At 37.2% G+C, this 20,665-nt stretch overlaps 1 protein-coding gene across 4 annotated transcripts in view; it reads left to right on the top strand.

Annotated features, from left to right (window-relative positions):
* Window positions 1-20,665, top strand: part of DGLUCY (D-glutamate cyclase) — a 39,386-nt gene extending 18,721 nt beyond the window's left edge. For 3 of the 4 annotated variants that reach the window (XM_042813228.1, XM_042813231.1, XM_042813230.1), the window contains exons 3-14: window positions 2,421-2,574; window positions 3,126-3,324; window positions 4,816-4,969; window positions 6,103-6,225; window positions 7,664-7,861; window positions 10,015-10,275; window positions 10,755-10,854; window positions 13,017-13,165; window positions 14,573-14,692; window positions 16,362-16,513; window positions 18,542-18,571; window positions 20,206-20,665. In XM_042813228.1, the coding sequence (XP_042669162.1) occupies window positions 2,421-2,574; window positions 3,126-3,324; window positions 4,816-4,969; window positions 6,103-6,225; window positions 7,664-7,861; window positions 10,015-10,275; window positions 10,755-10,854; window positions 13,017-13,165; window positions 14,573-14,692; window positions 16,362-16,513; window positions 18,542-18,571; window positions 20,206-20,349 (1,784 nt within the window). In that variant the 3' untranslated portion in view covers window positions 20,350-20,665. The remainder of the gene's footprint in view (window positions 1-2,420; window positions 2,575-3,125; window positions 3,325-4,815; window positions 4,970-6,102; window positions 6,226-7,663; window positions 7,862-10,014; window positions 10,276-10,754; window positions 10,855-13,016; window positions 13,166-14,572; window positions 14,693-16,361; window positions 16,514-18,541; window positions 18,572-20,205) is intronic. The other variant, XM_042813229.1, reaches the window with a different exon arrangement.

The raw sequence follows: 20,665 nt of genomic DNA on the forward strand, positions 1-20,665 counted from the left end.
TAGTATGCTTATTTGAGAAAAATTATTTTCTGTATTTAGCAAGAAGCTATTTCTGTATTTAGTAACTTTCGTTAGTAATAAAAGGAATTTTTGTGCTGAATAGTCCCAAAGGAGCAGTTTGTGGTCACATTCAGTATGCAAATACATGCTTGCCTCAGTTTAAGCCTTACTTTTACATTTTTTCCATGAGGAACAGCATTTTATCTTTTGGTTTCTTGGTTAGCTTTGGTCAAAAGTAGAATTTGGCTGTTTTCTACAGGTTTTGAAGAAGATCATTGATTTCAACTGCCTCTTGGACGACAGACTACCATAGGAAATTGGGGAATGGGGGCTTCTGCACAGCCTCTTGTCTGTCTGCTGTCTGACACAGTAATAGCTTCCCAAGACACACCGATATGCATTGCAAAAAATATGAACGTCTTTAGAAACAGCTGCATGGAAGTAGTCAACAACTTAAGTCAAAGTTGATTCTAAGTGAAGAAAGTGTAGCAGTTCTGTTCTTTTTGTGAATTTTGATTTTTTTTCTATTTGTGTGTGTGTTTTTTAATTGGAAATGGTAGCAATGCCTAAGATCCAGTGTGAGAGGCAACGGATTATTCATGATCTGCCATTCTGTCTTTTTAACTGCAGCTCAAGGTAAATTTCCATAGCAAACAAACTCTAAGTCAGGCATGTCCAACCCACAGCCCACAGCTGGCTTGGCACAGCTTTTTTTAAAAAGTTAAAACTAAAAAAAAAAAAAAAAAAAAGAAAAATCATTTACTGATGCTGAGTTTGTTTAGCAAACAGGTTTTTCTTGAATTCAAGAAAATGCAGTCTGATTTCTCCAGACTGCAGCCAGGCAAACTGAAGAAACAGGAAAATCTATCAAAAGAAGTTTGGGGGGTAAAGCTGCTAATTTTGAATGCTGAGCTTTGACAACAGATGAAAGTACTGATGCTACACATATGGCTCAACCTGCCATTTTCATTAGAGGTATTGATGATGAATACAATGTCACTGAAGAAATGGCTTCTTTGGTGCCATTAAAAGACACAACTAAATCTCTTGATTTTTATGAAGCAGTAAAAATTACACTAAAGTGATTTTCTTTAACCCTTTCCAACATATCTGGCATCGCTACTGATGGTACCCCAGCGATGGCTGCTTAAAAGGAGGGAGTTCAAAAATTAATAGAACATGATACAATTGCCACTGGCAGATCATGTTTGATGAAATATCACTGCACTGTACATCAAGAAAATTTATGTGTGGAAGCTTTAAAAATGGGTAATGTCATGCAAATCATCATCAAAGCTGTAAATATCATGAAGTCCAATGGATTGAATCATCACCAGTTCTAGGAGTTCCTTAAATGTACAGATACAGATTATGAGGCCATAATTCACTTTTCTGAAAGAAGGTCAGAATAAAATGCTAAAAAGATTTCATGGTTTGTGAGATGTCATTTATGGAATCAAAAGGAAAATTTGTGCCAGAAAGTGAAGATGAAAAATGGCTTAAGATTTATCATTATTGGTGGATTTAATGAGTTAACATGCATCTTCTCAAGGCGAAAAGTCAACTTATCTGTGCTGTTACCAACTTATCTGTTTCAAACCATAATTCAAATTTGAATTATGGTGAGCTGAAGTTACAGAAAATAATTTCATGCATTTTGATGTGTTGGATTAACACGGGCCTGTGAAAAGAAAAAAATATGCACCCTTGCTTTCAGTTTCAATAAGTGAATCTGATAACAGATTTCAAGATTTCCAGAAAAAGCATCTTTTTATACATATATATCTGTGATTCCATTTTCAGTTGAAATAAATGCATTACCTGCACATTTTCAAACATGTATAGATTTGCAATCAGACATTGAACTCAAAGAAGAATTTGATGAAAGTCTAGTAAAAAGACACAGCACGACCTGCCTTAACAGAGAAAAAATACTCCGTGCTTTAGAGTCATGCCTTATTCATGTCATTGCCTTCTGGCAGCAAGTACATTTGTGAACCGCTGATCTTAAGGATGAAGCACAGGAGGAGCAATACTTGACCAAAAATCTCTGAGGAGCACCTTGAGAGCTCACTGAGAATTACAACCACTTTCACTGAACAAGACATTGAAGGATTACATTCATGAAAGCAAGGTCAAATATCCCACTAGTTTTATGGGGTTTTTTTTGGTGTTTTATTATTTTTTTTTACATTTTATCAAAAAGTAAGCTTTGTTACTTATATTCATAACCCTATTACATATTTTCTACGTGGCCCAAGACAATTTCTCTTCACTAAACCCAGGCAAGTCGAAAGGTCTGACACCCATGCAGTAAGAAATAGACTGCATATGGACACTGTACCAGAACTTTACTATTTTAGAGGCTACAATTTGCAGCTCAGCATTACATTTTAAGTTGAAGAATTCCACAATTCCAGGCTACAAACAGGCCAGTGTCGTGATTTTGCACAAGTCCCTTGCTGATGACTTCGAGGAGTTCTGCCGTGCAAACAGTGGAGCGCTGCCACTGCTACACAGAAGTAAACCAGGGGAATGGAAGTGCCCTTCTCTGAATAGTGATTCTGATATCAGGTAAATACAGACTGACTCTGTTTCTCAAAGTTCTGCAGTGAGTGCTGATGATGATTAGGAAAAAATCAGTGTTTCAGGGAATAACCCGCTTGTGCTTATATACATTTTAAATGAATTTATTTTCTTGGAATTACACCTTTAAGTGAAAACTGCACGTGAATATAACAGGATAGAATCAGCCTGATGGTTTTGTTCTTGAGAAATGTATTATCACAATTATCAGTACTGCAAGTATTTCTCTAAAGCAAAAGGAAACTTCCATAAAATTTCTTACAATTCTGCAGTCTGAGAAGAATGAAGTTGTAATGTTTTACCTCTCCCTGTTGATATTAACACAGGCATAGTGGCTATATGATATTTCTGAGGGTCTCCTGTTGCAAATACTAAATTTTTTCCCCACTGTTTCTCAGAAAGAAATGAAATGGATAAAGTAAGCTATATCTTGTGGCTTGATAGTGTCTTAAAATAATTTAATAATAATTTTTGATAATTTTTGTCATACATATTTTCAGAAAGTATGAGAAAGCTGTGATAACTTCTTATTTCACTAGAACTGACTGCCTGCAGTACAGAAAGTATGAGTACGGAGCTTTTACTGGATCTCTAAAAAGTCTAAAGGATTATTCTGAACAACTGAAGGACATGGTGGCTTTCTATTTAGGCTGCAGCTCTAGTTTTGAAAAAGTACTTCAAGCTGCTGGCATTCCTGTAAGAAATGTTGATCAAAAATGTAGCATAAGCATGTATAAGGTAAGGATGCACAGACATAATCTTTGCTATAACCTTTTCATTATTTGTCCATATTTATTTTATGTGCCTACACTGATCACTCAGAAATTTTTTAATTCTGCACAGTAACTTCAGTCAGATACTGGTGTTAAGTGTATGAAAATATGAGATAAAATATGCCCAGCAAATATGCCAATCAGATCAGTGCTTTTCTTAACTTCTTGCAAAGCTGAATTGGTATTTTATTCTTTTTCATGAAATGGCAGCCATTTCATTTGAATTTAGTCCTAGGTTATCAGTTGAAACTAAGAAGGAAACATGTACTGTTCTGTCGCTCAACTTTAATACATGTCCCACTCTCTGTACCATTCCCAGTTAGCAGCAATATTATTTGCTATGAACCATCACAGCAACAGTTTGTTCTGCAAGTACAATGGCCACATTTCGGATTTTTCCTATGGCTGTAGAGCCTTGATACTGCACACATGCTAGGATCCAGGCCTCTGGGACCTGAAAAATGCCTCCCATAGCATGAAAACTGTAAGAAACCGCATAGTGCAGATTTTAATCTTGGCAGAGCTCCTAGTATAATTCTGACTCTAGTAGGTAGACTAATATTAAGAACACTTTCAAATACAACTGAATGCCTTTTTCATATACCTAGCGTACTGCTCTAGTAAATGAATGTTATCTTTTGGCAGTCTTTTTACTGTACTGCCTGTCAAACTGAAGGAGCAAATGTGCTTCATGTGAGACCCTTAACCAAGATTAAAGAAAAAAGAAAACAGCTACGTATCTGTCTTTAACGTTTTTAGAATTAGGAGAATGTCATTGCTTATAGCACAAAAATAGTGTGAAGAACTACAGAGTGCATTTATTCAGTAACAGGTATAATTGTTATAAAAAATTAACAAACATTTTTAATGCAGCTGTTGCTATCTACATTTTTCACTTATATTCAAATGCAATTTTATATATCAGATATTTACATCTAGCAACCTTGGCTGCTGTATTTCTGAATAGAAAAGATGTTTCAGCATCCCAGTGAAAAAGGATGATGAATTCCATAGATCTTTCCTAGAGGCACAAAAGACCTTTTTTATGCAAAGAATCGGCACGCTGCTTCTGCAATAGAGGACTGCCAGTTAGCAGCCCTGACCCTCACGTGTTATTGAACGTAGTTTCTCTGAATTCCAATAGAGAGAAGAGGTTCAAACCAAATTGATTTGTCACTATGATGCTTTGTTAGTTTTTCACTTTCCATGTAGGATGTACAGAATTGTTTTCTGGCAATATTCTGAATATACTGAGCTCATGCTCTACGTTACATGTACTGAAGCAAAAAACACATGGTTTGGAGCACTTAGTGGTCTGTATGAAGAAGCTTAAGAATGGTAGATTTCACCTCTGAATCTTAAAAGAAGAAACTTTTTTCTTTTTCCAAAGGATTTGAAATGAATATTATTATCTGGCTTATTTCTTCTAATACTTTTGGTTCTTTTTAACTGCCAGACAGCTGTGCCATGCTACGCTATTTCTACTTTTTGCTGCAACTTAGTTGTCACAATGAGACCAGTTCCTGAAAGCAAATTGGAAGCAGCTGTGCTAGCAACATCTGAATTAAAAATAGAAAATCATGGAGCACCAATTCACATTGGTAACCCTGGTCAGTACTTTCCATATTTCATTCCATGTGGGGTTTATTATCAATTAAAAAAATAAGAATAAAAATGGTGGAAGGGAAGCCATGGGAAATGTTAAGACTTTAATACCTGCCCCACTATTTTAATGTTTTAATTATTTTAATGGATACAAACCTCAACTAGAGGAGAAAAAAAGAAAAAAGAAAAAAGATAAGGTAGTCTTGGCTGAGTGGAATACATAGAATTCTTGAATAATGACAGTTATATATCAAGAGTGCTATTGGTAAAAAGTATAGTTGCGTGTTTCAAAAATGTATGCAGTTTCATTTATATTTAAATGCTTTCTTGTTGCCTGGGATTCCACAGACAGGGTAGAAATGAGATTGATGGCACGGGGAGAAGTATGGGTGGATGTGTGTGAATGACAGAAATTTGTCAGTCAGTGGGCTCATGAGCTGCATACACAGCCAGATCACACTGCATGGCGTGGAAAGCGATGCCATTGGTAACAGTACACTGCCGTAATTTATTTGGTCTCGGTGCTTAAATCTGAGAGACTAGTGAGAATTCATTGCTCTGAGTAGAGATTGGGTGAGGGTCTCACCTGTGTATTTAATTTTAACAGAAAAAAAAAGGTAAATGAATGACCTAGAATACTGCAAGTAGGTGTTAAAGGAAAAGACAAGTTAGTGAAAGCTGGCTAAGAGTGAGATGCACTAATCCAACCCAGAGAGGTGAAAGATTTCTCATTTCTTTAGCTAAATAATGCAGGAAGCTAAGGAATTAGGATGTGTGTTCTAGAAACAGCCCATTTTGCATTGCATTAATTTATTCCTGCTTGCCATCATTGCAATTCCTATGTTGAGAGAAAAGATGTACAATATCTTGGGAACTCAGTATGAACATCTTGTCTGTGTTTTGCTGCAAAAATGAAGTGAACACATTTTTACTGATGTCACCAACAAAAAGGAGGAACAAGACAGCTCAGGTCCTGAGAAGATGCACTCAGTGCAAACTAAATATGCCACTTCAGGGGGATTTGCCATTGCCCTTATTCTCTCAGTATCACCGGGTAGGATTTGGGGTCCCCCTCTCACCTTCTGTAATATTACTGCTTGTCTGAGACCTATGATGAGGTTATATTGGTCAATGACAGGTCTGCTGGGAATACAAGATCTTTCCAAGCCAGACTACGGAGATCCAGTTCACCTTCACCCTGGTGATATCCCTGTGTTTTGGGCCTGCAGCGTAACAGGAATAGAAGCAGTCATCAACTGCAGTATGTACTGTCTTTGGAAACTCTTAAAATCATCCTTCAGTCATGTGTGTGTGTGTGTGTGTGTATGTGTGCATGCATGAGAGAGACAGAGAGAGATTGACCCGAAAAAAGATTTTGTTATTGTTTTGTGAATTTTTAAGTTTCAGTTTTTGTCTCAGTGAAGTTTATGTGACACACTTTATATAATGAAAACCTTACCCTCTGTAAAAAGTTATTATCCTGTGCTTTACCCAGTAATTTACAGCACACATGAGTTCAAAGGGCGAGAAACCTCAACTAAACCATAGTGACAGCATTATATTGCTCCAGGTCATTGATCTATCAAAGTCTAAGTCATTGCTAGCTTCATTAATATGTTGTCTATTCACGTGGTTTGGTGAGGCATATAAAACCTCAATGATCACATTCCCTACTTTCCTTTAAATTGCTGCCCATATATTCCCAACAGATCCTGCACAGAGCAAGCACGTCTTCTCCCTTTCCACCATCCCAACAAAGTAATGTTTTGCTTGTTTAAATATGCCTGATGTGATTTATCCAAAAACATGCCCATTTTAGCAAATCAAGTATTATGTAGGTCAAGTATTGAGATTTCCAGAATTAATATATAAATAAAATATTTTCAGATTAGAGAGGTAACATACTGTCAGATCGGAATAAGCTTATTGCTCATCAAGGTTTTAGTGTTTCTCAAATTCCCTCTTCTAGTTCTCTAGCAAAAGGAACTTCAGGAACTCCTTGCCTGTTTATACCTACCCTAGCTAGGTAGACAGGATGCTGTGCAAAGATGCAATTTCCATTTTCTTAGTCAATAACTACTTGCCAGCAGGTAGAAGTTAACACAGTTTTGTCATATCACTATTAAAATTATATTCAGAGGTATAGAGAGACACAGCAACAGCCTAGAACCTAGAAAATTAATTAATTTTTACAGAAACAACATCACCAACACACTATGAAAACTTCAGTGTTAACTTGTTCTTAGCTCATGCACGTCAAACCTAGCTTTCAGACTTGCCAATTCCTGACTGGCTTCCTTGAAGGGTACCAGTTGTCAGTTCCTGAATTGCCTCAGGCTGGTATCAGAGATGGTAGTGTAGAAAAGCCTGATCTCAACTACCCACATGAGCTTTCCAGAAGTGAAAACATTTTATATATGTGTATGTACATAAATATATATATATACACACACACAAACACACATTTTTTATATTATATATGTGCATATTATATATATATGCGCACATTTCTTTCCTCAAAGTGTTTTATTGCTGCAGTGTATCTTAAAATATCACCTGTTTTATAAGTATCATCAGGCAGGGATTCTGTGTTGCTAAATAGCTTCTTGTGATTTTATCTCTCTGACATTTTGATACATTGCAATAACAAAGCATTTAATTGAAGCTTGTGGGGTTGTTCTTTGTTTTATCTGTTTTAGGATCTCCATTGGCTTTTACTTATTCTTCTGGCTGCATGTTCATTACTGACCTGAAGAATGACAGTGTTATGCTCAGATCCTCAAGAGAAGTCCCACAAGTCCATTGCATTTCACAAGATCCTTTGCATTACAGTATGGTGTCTGCAGAAGCAGCAAAAAAGATAAAGACTCTAGAGAGCCTAATTGGAATAGATCCAGGTAAAAACAAAATCTCTTCCTGTAACAGTTCAGTTCTGAGGTAGATATGAATGACCCTGTTTGTACAGCTATCCACAAATTTAAAGAATACAGTAAGAACATAAAGACAACTTTAACCTTAAAAAAATATATATATTTGTTAATATAACTTGATGTTTCAATTTCATGGTGATATTTAATACCAGACTTTGACCTGAACCATTCAACTTCATCAGTAAAGGAACACACAAGTTTGATGACTGTATTCTCTCAAAGTACAGAGAAGCTTTTCTGTTTACAGCAGACTGGAGTGTCCACAGGGAATAAGAAATGTTTACTGAATAAATCTGAAATTGATATGTAAAGAACAGGATGTCTCAGCAAGCTCATAGCATCTATGTTTGTATTCACTGTTGAGTAAACAACATGTTTCTTTAATATTTTCATGACTAATGTTTTCTTACGGGGATATTCTTGTAGCTGCATGTGTTTTTCAAACGTCCCTCTCTGATCAGTGAAACTACACCAAGCTCTGCTGAATGTTTGTCACTGAGCTCTTTGTGTGATGGACCAAAGTAACCTGATCTCAAGAGAATGTTGAAAGATAGGGCTTTGAGTGTATAAAAGAAGAGAGGAGAATAAAGGATTAAAAGCCAAACAGAATAGCGTAGCCATTCCTAAAATATCTGTTCAATTAGACCCTTCTATCTGCTGTAAATCCTGATTTCAGTTTACCATGAGTTTTCTGAAATCCTCTACAGGCAGCAGTGGAAAGCAATTAACAGACTGCTCTCCCCAGCTCAGGGTTTGGCTGCATGCATATATTTGGGTCTGTTTATTTTTACTCACAAAGCCTTTCCTTTTATCCACTCTGGAGTTCAGCATGGCACAATGCCACGCTCTAGAGAAACATGAGAGCTAACTTCAGAGCTGGCTTATTTTGTTGTTAAAATGCTAAGAGTGCCTACACTGCTGTGGTACTTTATCTCACTTGAAACACCATGCTTCTCCGAGACTAATATATCCTTCCTCTATCTGAGTTCTGTTGAGAACTTTCTTCTGTGTCCAGTGTTTACATTTTATCTATGCATTGGCTTTATATTATGTAGGAGGAATTAAGAGATAATGACAGAGGAAACAGTTTCAACAGTAGGAAAGAAGGAAAAAAGCACGAGAAATATTAAGATATGAGGAGACTAGAAAGCAATAGCGAGGACTTGCCTCTCATTATCAGCTCATGAATACCAGCACATCATGATAGTATTCGTAGTTTTCAGGAATGCAAGAAAATCTAAAGGACTGCATTGCGAACTTGTGTTTCTGAATCCCAGGAAATGAAATAAGAAATACTGAAAAAAATATAAGATTCACACAGACGCAGTGTTGCTTTTTCAACACCTGACAAAAGAGAAGAGAGATCTGCTACTATGCACCTATTTGTCAAGGTTAGATAGCAGGTAACAAGATCTTTTAGTAGTCACCTAGATAATACTGTAGTGATTGAGTTTTGCAAGTCTCCCAGCAGCTTACAGCAGCTCTGAACCTTCACTGCTGTGGTTAATGATTTCATTAAGTTGAATTGATTTGGGAATTAACTCTTTCCTGAGGGAATAGAGTTAAGTGGAGATAAAGAACCAGATTACTCATCTGAGGTCTGCATTGAACCTTCTGTAAAACATGAGAAGATAAGTATTAATCTAGTTTCAGTAGTTAGATGTGGTCTGGCATGACTATAACCACAGACCAGAGGGAAGCAGAGGGTAAAAAGATGGAAAACAATATTCAATAAACTCTTCTTAGGGGAAAAAAAAAAAAAAAAAAAAAGAAAAGAAAGAAAAGAAAAGAAAAGAAAATTATTTGCATTAGTACATAAAATGCTAGTATGATTTCCAAAACCCAGTTAACTGAAATTCTTAACCTGGAAGCACAGCTCGCTCCCCTCATTACTCATATCCTACACCTTCTTAGGTTTCCTGAGGAAATCAGCCCAATTGCTGCCTTGACCAGAGGTTTTTCTTTTTCTTCTTCTTTTTTTTTTTTCCTTCCCTTTTTCCTCATATTATGTAATGAAAGCACATGGATTCATCCAGACAGAAACTTCAAAAAGAGAGCAATGTCTAGAAGCGTACTGCTCCCTTAAATAAATCAATGAGCCTCTAAAAATACTTTCCTAGGCAATCGTGGCATCCTTCATTTACTCCGCCCTGGCGAGCTGCTGAAGGCCTGCCTGTCCCTGTCCCATGCTCGGTCCGTGTTGGTAACCACCGGGTTTCCCACCCACTTCAATTACGAGCCGCCGGAAGAGAACGACGGGCCCCCGGGAGCCCTTGCTATTGCGGCCATGTTGCAGGCCTTGGAGAAAGATGTAGCCATAGTAACAGATCAGAGAGCCATGGATCTGAATAAAAAGATTATTGAAGAGGCTGTGCAAATCGGTAAGAGATATTTTTCCAGTTCTGTCTTGCTAATCTGAGCCAAGGTTCACTTCAGTTAATCTCATTGTAACTTACTACAGGATTTTATTTTTTCCAGAGAACAAGCAAGCATTCATCCTGTGAGCTCAGATCAGCAGTGCTATGATGTTCAGTTAAAGGTAGCTGGCAGCAAATTGATGCTTATGCACCTGGGTGGTGAGCCTGGGCGAGCTGTTTGGGAAGAATTCTGGATGTCTCTTCTTATTCTAGTAGCTTTCTATCCCAAGGTCCCATTTAACAGTCCTAACATGTATATTATTTTAATTTAAAGTAAGGATGTAGAAAGCTTATCAGAAACTACATAAACCTGTTGAGTCCTAAATTCTCCTTAAAAAAAAAATATAAAAAAAAAAAAAAATTATTATAAAAAAAAATTTAAAAAAAAAAAAAAAAAAAAAAAAAAGAAAAAAGCATCTGAATTGTATTTTGTTTTCCTTCAGGAGTCCTGAAGGAACCTGTCCCGTTGCTGAGTTATCAGAGGGAAAGTGCTGATTCAGCTTTAACATTTTTGTGTGAGAATGGGAATCCCAGAAGACCTAGGTACGTTCATTCGGTTTTTGAGAATGGGTCACACTTCTACTGCATGGAGTGATAATAAAAATAACAGCCATGATCTAAAAAGGTGTAATGTTTGCAAGCCATTAAGAACTGGAACGAGTAGAGCAAACTTTGAATCAGAGCATCTGTACTGGAGCACATGTACAGAATTCCATGTTATTCTGAGATTATGAACTTCTGGAATACAAAAGGAAAAAATACTTCATGTATCAATAGCTCTTTTTATCTGCAAAAAGAAAAGAAAGGCTTTTTAGCTGTTATTCCACAGCAATATACATAGGCATTTCAATACTATATATGTTTTTCCCAGTTTTTAGATTAGTGGAAAAATCAGGATGCTGAGAGGTGGAATCAGAGAAGGACCAGGGAAAAGAATATTTCTGCTTTCTAGAGCTTTGGTTCAAGTCTAAGAACTGAGGAATCAAATATGATTTAGTAAATCCCAACCATTTTTAATACTGTGAAAGTGATTGTCCTGTTGCCTTTAGGCAGCACACACCAAAGTTAGAGAAATATGCACCAACTTCTGAACATCAATTTGAACTGTTTGCATACATAGTGTTCAGTGTACAACATTGGGCAGAAATTCAGATGTATACAAGTGTGTGATTAATGTTAATGCACTGGGAAATTTTGCTAAGTAGTTCCATGCGCATTTCACTACTCAGTAAGCAACTTACATTTCCTTTAAATAGGTGTATGCTGCTCATTTTTTATTGAACTTTCCTTTTGCAGCATTTTAATCCTGTTACCTTCAGTTTTTTCTTCTTAATAAAAAACATTTTTCACCCCGGCGTTTGGTTCATCAATTTATTCAGTTTATTCACATCCCATTTCCCTCTAAATAGAATCACAGGCTCACCAAGGTAGGAAAACACCTCCAAGATCATCTAGTTCAACTGTCCACCTACCACCAATATTTCTGCATTACACCATGTCCCTTAGTACAACATCTAAATGAACACCTGCGACTCCACCACCTCCCTGGGCATCCTGTTCCAGCACCTCAACACTCTTTTGGAGAAGTTGTTCCTAATGTCCAAGCTGGACCTCCCCTGTTGCAACTTGAGGCCATTCCCTTTAGTCCTATCACTAGTTTCATGGGAGAAGATGCCAACACCCACCTCATCACAAGCTCCCTTCAGGGATCTGCAGAGAGTGGTAAGGCTTCCCCTGAGCCCACTCTTCTCCAGACTGAACAATCCTGGTTCCCTTAGCAGCTCCTTGTAAGACTTATGCTGCAGACCCCCCACAGCTCTGTTGCCCTTCTCTGAACACACTCTAGGGCCTCAGTATCTTTCTTGTAGATACAAGAGGTGCGATGTTAGTGTGCACTGTAATTTTGGCATACTATAGTCTTCCATTATTATGTACTGTTTTAAAAGCATTTTTTTCCAAGCATAATTTAATTACAGCCAGCTTCTACTTAAAAGTTGACAACTAAGCTGTTTAAGGTCTCCTCTATCACAGTAGATACCCACACACAAATAATTAAGTAATTCAACAGAAACAATCACCTCTTGACAGTTCAAGCTGCAGAAATGGAAATAAAATAATTTAATTATTAATAGCAAGAGGCAGAATTAGCTACTAAACTTCTGCTTAAAGTGGTGGACATCTGCAGTACATCTGTGTACTTTCACAAGCCACAAACTGACATCGACTTAAAATTTAAAAGAAACCTCAAATCCACAGCCCCAAAATGTGAAGACCCAAACCAGAAACTCCCTGACCAGATACAAGTGAACAATTTGCAAGTAACATTCTTTAAGCAGACACTACATTTTTACATAAATACAGGCATCTTCACCTTGTAAGACATTGCACATTTTAACATGAGACAGTGCAAGCCCAGATGGCTAACACAAAGAAAAATTCATTTGGAAGAGTCCACAAAAGTCTCTGTTTATTGGCAACAAAAAAGTAGTTTGAGGAAGTTGCGTTAAATCTGTAGATAAACTAGATTAAGCTCTGAAAACAAACTGTAGGAAACTACACAAAGAAATAACAAAACAGTATCCAAGTTTTACATCACATCTCAAATGATCAAGAATTAGAACTAACTACAACAGGAGAAGCAGTGAACAGAAAAATTTTTAGGTGAGAATCATAGCTTTGACTGCTTTCTTCCTCTCTCTAACCAGATTTGATCACCTGATAGCAATAGAGCGTGCCGGGATAGCTGCTGATGGCAATTACTACAATGCCAGGAAAATTAATATTAAACATCTTGTAGATCCCATAGATGAACTGTTTTTAGCTGCACAAACCATTCCAGGAATAACAACAACAGGTATGTGTGTGCCTGTGTTACAATCTCAAAAGCAAAAGAAGTGTGAAACAGGAACTTGTACTTACTGGAAACGAGGTGAAGCAGGAGGCAGGTGCTGAATAGCCAGCTACCTGAGGGCTATGGCTGTTTGTCTGTGTTGAATTTAAAGAGGCAGTGTTAGAGGAAAAATTACAAGTTCCCTTGGAAAGGTGCTGATAAAGGAGTTGAATTCAGAGTTCTTTAAGGATAAATAAGTGATCCCAGGTGTGTATTATCATTACGTGAGCATTATATACATATGAGTGGGCCTACCTACAGTCCCCTAAGTCTGGTTTCTGACACTGACTTTGTTCCGTGTTGTATAGGTGAAAGGCAACAGAGAAAGCAGATGACTACTGAATTTTGAACTATTGTAACCATTTTATGGTTGCTATAGCTGTGTTAAAACAGCAGTCTAGATGCAATCTTCATTTAAATTGCAATTAACAGTACATTCTCCTGAGCAGAGATTGTATAGTCTCATCTGGTGTAATAGGTCCTTTTCTCTGAGAAAACATGAGTGTGATATAATCATCTGGAAAGGAGTGCGTTGTCCTCAGTGGTGTTGAGAGAAAACTTAGAATTTCACTTACAGAAGTTTAGTATAGAGATACGTGAGATATTCATGTAGCTAAAATTATTGATTTTCAGCACTTTAAGTGTAAATTAGAAATACTGTACTTTCTACAACACGTATTATGCATAAGTTACATTTGAAATTCAAATGCCATACATTGCAGTGAATATTTGGAGCTCTTCACAGTTCTGGAAATGGATATTCTTTTTCTCAGACATTAACTAGCACAAATTTGAGAATATTCCATTTAAATGATCAGGTAAAATATTTATATCCACTTAATTAATTATATTCTTTTTCATTTTTTTTTTTTTAATGCTAGAAAGAGACTAAAGGCAGTATTTAAGGTGATAATATCTGTTACCCTCATCTCCAGGTCTCCGAGTGACAAATGTAGGGTTCTGACATTACATAGAATCACTGATACTCAGGATTTCGGGAAGACAAATATGCAGATTTTCTGCTTGACCAACAAAAACAGAGGCACTGTTCTTTAAACATACACTTCAGAAAAATTGCTATTTTTTTGTAACTTACCAAAAATTGCTTGATAATTTTGATTTATTTTGCCTGCACGAGCACTACATACACTGTGTACACACACTTACATGTTAGCATGTGGTAAAGTGATGCCTTCAGCTCCTTATTTCATGACCTTCTGCTTATAGACACTTTCAGTAAAAAGGATAAATCATCTCGGATGGAGCTTTGAACACTCACAGAAACTCCCAGGAAAGATTCTGGTTCCTGTGTAAATGGAGCGTTATATGCTGGTTTCATACTCATTTGATCTTTTTCTCTTTTTATTAAAGGTGTTGGAGATGGAGGAAATGAATTAGGAATGGGCAAGGTAAAAGATGCTGTAAAGAAGCACATTAAAAATGGAGATGTTATAGCTTGCGATGTTGCAGCTGACTTTGCTGTTGTAGCTGGTAAGGGATTTATTCAGTGTGGGAGAGTTGCTGATGTTGTGAAGAGAACTGAACAGAAAGCACCTGTCTTTCCAAATGATTTGTATTGGCCCTTTCTTTGTATGATCACAACCAGTCTCTGTATCGTGTCCATCTTCTGAGCAGTTAAGCAACAACTGCACATGTAGGAATGAGTGAAAATTGAGGATGCTCAGTCAAAAGTGCATTTAATTGGAAACAACTGGGCAAGCCCTCAATATTCTGGAGAAATCACACCTTAAATGAAATAACAGGGAAGAGTGACCTGAGAATTTTTTAAAAAATATCTGAATATTTGAATTGCATATATGAATTTTTGGTATAACTGATGAACCTCTGTGAGCGTGACCAAAACAGTGACAGGCCTTAATTGGCTGTATTGCTCTTACACGAGGGGATAAATTGTTTCAGCAGCCATACTAATGCACATCTTAATGTACAACAGAAGTTGAATGTTATAGATTAAAATTCTCCTCTAACATAACGTCTGAACCAGTATTAAATGAATTCCTTTGTGAAGAGACATGCTCAGCAAGGACAGTCTATGAACTGAATGGTCCATTTTGCACGTGAATTGGAACACCTGTGTTTCCAACATTGCAGAGACTGGAACAGCAATTTTAGAGGGGAGAAACGGGACTGTGGTGATAATTTTATCTACTTCTTACTGCTTAACATACATGTCAAACATGCATGGCCGTTGGGGAAATCCTTGTGATTTTCACCTTGAAAGCAATCGTCACACCCAGATCCTAAAAGCGAGTAAGGGGAATGTTCACACATTTGGGAGGATGCACTGAAACATGCACTGCATCTTCAGTGTATCACGACATGCATTGAAACAACCCCCACAGTTGTTAAAAATCTGGCTGTTCTGCATCTCGTGTGGAGGTGTCAGAGAGAACTTCTTACAGCAAGTTTCAAGTCTAACATTCTCCAATGCAGCCCCAACAAACGGGCTGTCAAACAGGGCTGTGTGGAGTGATTTAATCACAGCATGCAGACAGTCTGGATATTAACTAGATTTGAATGAATGTCTTTTTGCACACAACATTTAAACAAAAGACATATCAAGACACAGACAACTATCAGTTCCACCAGACCTCTTTATGTCATAAAACTGCTGAATTCTTTGATCAGATGTTACCTGTGACAAAAAGGGACTCTCTAGAGTGGTGCAGCGTTTCACTAAGAAATCTGACTTCAGTGAAAATCTGCATGGTTTCTCTTCATCAAAAATCATCTGCTTCTGTATTGTTAAAAGCAAAAGACACTGAGCTGTAACACTGTTCCTCAAAAGTTCATGGATTTCACATAAACTAAACAGAATTGTTTTATAAACCAGTCCCAAGTGAATTTTTGTTTTGTTGGAAGACAAACCAGAGAGAAAGCTTGGGGAAAACTTGCAGAAATTCAGTCTGAAGTACCAATGAAAACATTTTAACATCTTATCTAATTGTATGTTTCTAAAATATATTTTCCAAATTACTGTCAATAGTTGATTCACATCCCAGTTCTGTTACAGCATTGCTGTGTGACTCAGTTGAAGTGCCTAATGACTTCTGGGGGTTAGGTATGCTTACAATAATTGTTGTTTGATGTAGTGTTACTTTTAACAGTTTGGTTTCATGGTGTTTCCTTTGATTCGCAGGCGTCTCTAACTGGGGAGGCTATGCCATTGCTTGTGCTCTGTATATTCTCAGTACCTGTGAAATACACGATCGCTATCTGAGGAGAGCCGTTGGGTTTTCACAGTCACCAAAGAAAACAGCCTGGCTGTCCGCACTTCCATCAGTTACAAAGGTAAATTCCACAGGGCCAGGGAGCTGGGACTCGTTTGTGAGCAGATGAATCAGGTATCAGCCACTAAAATCCTGCCCAGTCATTGCATTTTTCTCATCTTTCTACAATTCCTGGCTAACCTGCTTCCACATCATGGTTAGAATATTCAGTAAAGAATTCAAGGCAGTATGAACACCAAAAGCCTCATAAATGAATTTATTTCTGCGTTGTAACTTCAAGCATAGAACCATTCTGCAATATCCAGCATAGATACTGTCTGCAGCGCTGAAGTATTTTCACTAAGATGACAGTACGTTTTGCCTGAAATTCCAACTAGGTTTTTAGAGTAGGTAGTACTTTACTTTGTTGCTGTTTTGGTTGTTCGTTTAAAGGATATAAAACTGAAACTGATCCCAACATTCAGCGTAGCTGTATTTGCTATCCTTTGACTTTTAACAAAGCGTAAGGCAGCTCTAACATTAGACTAAGTATTTTTCATGGTATGTTTTTTCCATTTACATCTCCTCATTTTCCTCTGAAGTTAACATATCCCAAATCTACTATGATCAAATTTCCTGGTAACAGATATTGCAATTAAATGGGATATTGTATACAGGAAATCCTTCTTGCTTTTATTTTACAATGCTGCGCAGCTGGCAATATTGATAATAATCCAATAATGAGCTGTTGAAAGTTCAGCACAAAATCTATTGAGATAAAATTAATGGAAGCAGTTTTGTGGGAAGAAAGAAAATTACAAATTTTTCTGACAAGAGGAGATTGTATCTTTAATTATACATCATGCAACAGTAAACAGTGCAGAAGATTTCCTGAGCCTGAACACATTATTGTTCACCTACTCCATTAGTACAAAAAAAAAAAAAAATCAGACCATTTACAGCTGCTCTCTTCCCAATAGTTTCTTTTAATGCTGCAATAATTCCCCTAATAGGATAAAAAGTACATATTTGTGTACTTGCCTAAGCACCAAGCTGCCTTCTTATAATATTTCATTTTTACTCCAAACTAGTGTTCCTTCCACGAAACCCAGAGACCGTAACAACTAAATGAAGATGACTTCCTCAGAATGTGTGTTATTTCTCTGCAGCCTTATAGAATTGTTCAGGTTGGAAAAGACTTTAAAGATCATCAAGTCCGACCGCAGCTTAACCATACTACCCTAACTCTAAGAACCCTTCGCTAAATCACGTCCTTCATGTTAAAGCAACATCACGACTGCACTGCAGCAGAACTCAGAACCGCAGTGCTCTCTATTCCCACTCAACTGAATACGAAGATTATTCTAAACTACCCTTTACATATATTTTACTAAGAGGTACAGAGAAGCATTTGTTGATTGCTGAGAACTTTATCAGGTGGAAATATCTTGGCCAATGTAGTTTTACTTACCTTCCACAACTGTGGAGTTGAGTCACAGCTGAGTCAGTTCATGATGCTGGTTTGATTTTTTTATATTCTTTTATATTTTTTTATATTCTTAGAGCTTTTCTGAGATGAATGTAGAGAAAGATGTTACAACCTCTTTCAGAGTTGTTGTCTGCATGATCATGAGCAATATATAAAGGTGTCATTTGCTTTAGTGTTCTTTATCAATTTTTTCATTCACGAGCGAGTTTTTCCATGAAGTAAATACAAATTACCAAGTTCCTTTTCTATGAATTTGTTGGGTTTGGATTTCATTGGGGTCCTTTTTTTTTATTTCTGATTTCCTCACTCCCAACATAAACATTTACTAATCAGAGTACTGTGAGTAAACTGCAGCACTTTGCAGACCACACTGCATGTTGTGTATGTTTCTTACAAGTTCAACAATAACATTTGTTGATAGAGTACTGTATCAAGCATAGTTTCATAACGTTAAGTAAGCAAGACCATTTCCCCCATGTAAACAGGTCAAAGAGCTGGAGCTTGTAAATATGTAGGAGAAACAATTTGAAATTACAATGAAATTTTGCTTATCCACTTCAGAGGTCTCTTTTGTGACATGAGAGTGATGTAACAGCTGAATTATTTCTGTATGGCTTATAGGTCTTTGTGGAAAGAAACAACCCTTTAAAGGTGAGAACATTAGATATTTTAACATTACACATTTTTGGTCATTTATATTTATTCAGGATATAAAAGACATTCCTAATGTTATTGTATGGGAATAGCTAATAAGAAATATTTCAACCTATACAGCTGTCTGCCAAGGACAAGGATAGGGCTTTGTTTGGCCGTAACAATTTCCCTCACAGCAGAGTATCACGCAAATGGAATTAAAACCAACCAGAAAAGGCATTCATAGAAAAAATAGACATTCTCAAGAAATAAGATATATACATATACATGTGTATGCATATATGTATGAGACTACATTGAGGTATTATGTAAGTTAATAGGGCGTGGGATGGAAGGAAGCTAAGATGTGATTAGGCTACTTATTCTCCTTAGATTTTTTTAAATTTAAAATTAGAGGAATACTTCATCTTTACAGGAGATGCTAAGATGATATATAAGGTTTTAATGGGCACGCCTCATGTCAAATGAAAAGCAGAGTAGCAGGAATAACTATTTTTTAATGTCTCCAAAATTCTCAAAGATTACTGAAACAACAGACAATTTACGCACCGCTGTCTTAAAGGTCTTCATCTTATAACATCATGCTAAACTGAACGTGTATACACAAGTAACCTGTGTAGTCCCCAAGGAAGGAAGGCATACCCAGTCACATTACCCGCTTCTTTGCCAGCGTTCCCTGTGATTGCAATTGAATCCCCTTCATTGAAATTCAACAGGAAGTTCAAAACTTGCCAATGGGGAGGTCCCAAAGTTTTAAGATTCTGGGAAATGTACAGAAATGATAATCTAGAGAGAAGGGGAGGGATCGATCTCTTCGCTACTGCTGCTAATGAAGCTGTGGCTTTTCAGAAATTCTGGGAGTGGGCAGAACTGCGAGATGTGAGGCCTCTTGCAACTGTGCCAGTGACACTGCTGATAGAAGTAGCGTTTTTTTAAGGCTGATTTCATCCCTTCTTTTCATGCTAACTTACCCGTAGGTCGCTATCAAGGATTTGGTTCCCTCTGTGTACTTATAACAGCTCAGTTTGGAACATGCTTCATATCTGCTTACATTACTGTTAAGCAAGAAAATAACTGTTACAAACACAAAATAGAGTCACAGTTCTAAACATAGCAAGTTAAACATTATTTCAAAGAATTCCAGGAAAGAGCAACTTCGGGGTATTTCTTCTCCCCAGCCCTTTCTTAAGGGCCCAGAACTCTCAAAATCAATAGAAAAGGAGGTCAGGATGCAAAATGCACATTGGCACCACTCAATACGCAGGAAAGGAGAGTGATCATGCAGCCTGTTCAGGTTCTGCCTGTAAGCTTTTTCCCTGTTTCCTCCTCGGTACTTTTGGTTTAAAGATGCCCCTGCAGCTTGCTGCTCAGCGAAAACTACAGCAGGGAGTTCGGGTGGAGGTTTCTCTCGTTCTTATTTGTGCAATATAGGAATTTCAGAGTAGGTGGAAAGGATTCACATTTCTGAATTGACACTATCATGCTCCTTGAAGGAGTGTAGAGAAGAAAAATGGTGTCTGCAAAAAAATCCAGCGGGTGAGGTCGGAGTCTTCCCTGGGTTTAAAATTAAGGCCTCAATGTTTTTGCCTGATAAGGGATTTTAATTGTATCATATTCATTTCTCTTTTAAGGAAGAAAAGCTTCTGAAAGCACTTGTGCAGCTTGAGGTTCGCAGTGGAGTATCTGCCAGCCTGGAAATGGAGGTGGACGCGCTGCCCTTCTACAGCACCCATTCAACCATGATTGAAAAACTGCTGCAGGAGATGCAGCACTGACTGCTCCCTACTGATTTCTAATCAGGAGGTGATGCTATGTCATTTCTTCATGTCGTAGTCTCTTGCAAGGTAAAAAAGGATCAGAAAAAGATGAGCCTGTATCTCTTAAGTCTCTTTCATCTCTGGTGTCTTGCCAATGCATAACTTTGTATTATTGCCTTTACAAAATTTCTGTGAAATGGGAAGAAGCTATCATGATGATTCAGTCTACCTTTCTTTCATGTGATTTTATAATGGATATTAAAAGATATTACACACTAAATGGTGATCTGGCTTTTACAAAGAAATCTTCTCATTAAAATGAAATACCATTGCA

This window comes from Centrocercus urophasianus, unplaced genomic scaffold (genome assembly GCF_019232065.1).
Source record: "Centrocercus urophasianus isolate 14NV4802_14NV808 unplaced genomic scaffold, USGS_Curo_1.0 seq_14, whole genome shotgun sequence".
NCBI classification, from domain to species: Eukaryota; Metazoa; Chordata; class Aves; order Galliformes; family Phasianidae; genus Centrocercus; species Centrocercus urophasianus.